Source organism: Mesitornis unicolor, unplaced genomic scaffold (assembly GCF_000695765.1).
Source record: "Mesitornis unicolor isolate BGI_N332 unplaced genomic scaffold, ASM69576v1 scaffold30132, whole genome shotgun sequence".
Taxonomy (NCBI): domain Eukaryota; kingdom Metazoa; phylum Chordata; class Aves; order Mesitornithiformes; family Mesitornithidae; genus Mesitornis; species Mesitornis unicolor.
In genome coordinates, this window is record NW_010170319.1 from 20,354 (window position 1) to 20,609 (window position 256).

General features: G+C 55.1%; 1 protein-coding gene across 1 annotated transcript in view; it reads right to left on the reverse strand.

Moving 5' to 3' along the window:
- The window catches only part of LOC104536910 (angiomotin-like protein 2), a gene marked incomplete at both ends in the record, with an annotated part of 2,847 nt that overhangs the window by 1,806 nt on the left and 785 nt on the right, over window positions 1–256 (reverse strand). The window contains 1 exon segment of the mRNA XM_010179652.1: window positions 56–180. Coding sequence (XP_010177954.1) covers window positions 56–180 — 125 coding nt within the window.

Sequence of the window (256 nt, forward strand, 5' to 3'; positions counted from 1 at the left end):
TCCTCCTCCTCCTCCGGCCGAGAGGGCAGGCAGTGAGTCCCTCCATGCCACTCACAGGGCGAGGATGGGCATCCCCCGGGGACTTACTCTGCGCCAGGAGTTTGGCCACACTGCCCTGGTTGCTCTCCTGGCTTTCCTGGCTCTTGATGGCCAGCTGCTTGTTTGCCGATTCCAACCGTTCTGGTGCAAAAGTAATTAAACTCAATTAAGATTTAAATACAATATTTTGGCTGGAGGAAGCAGGAGAAGCCTGGCT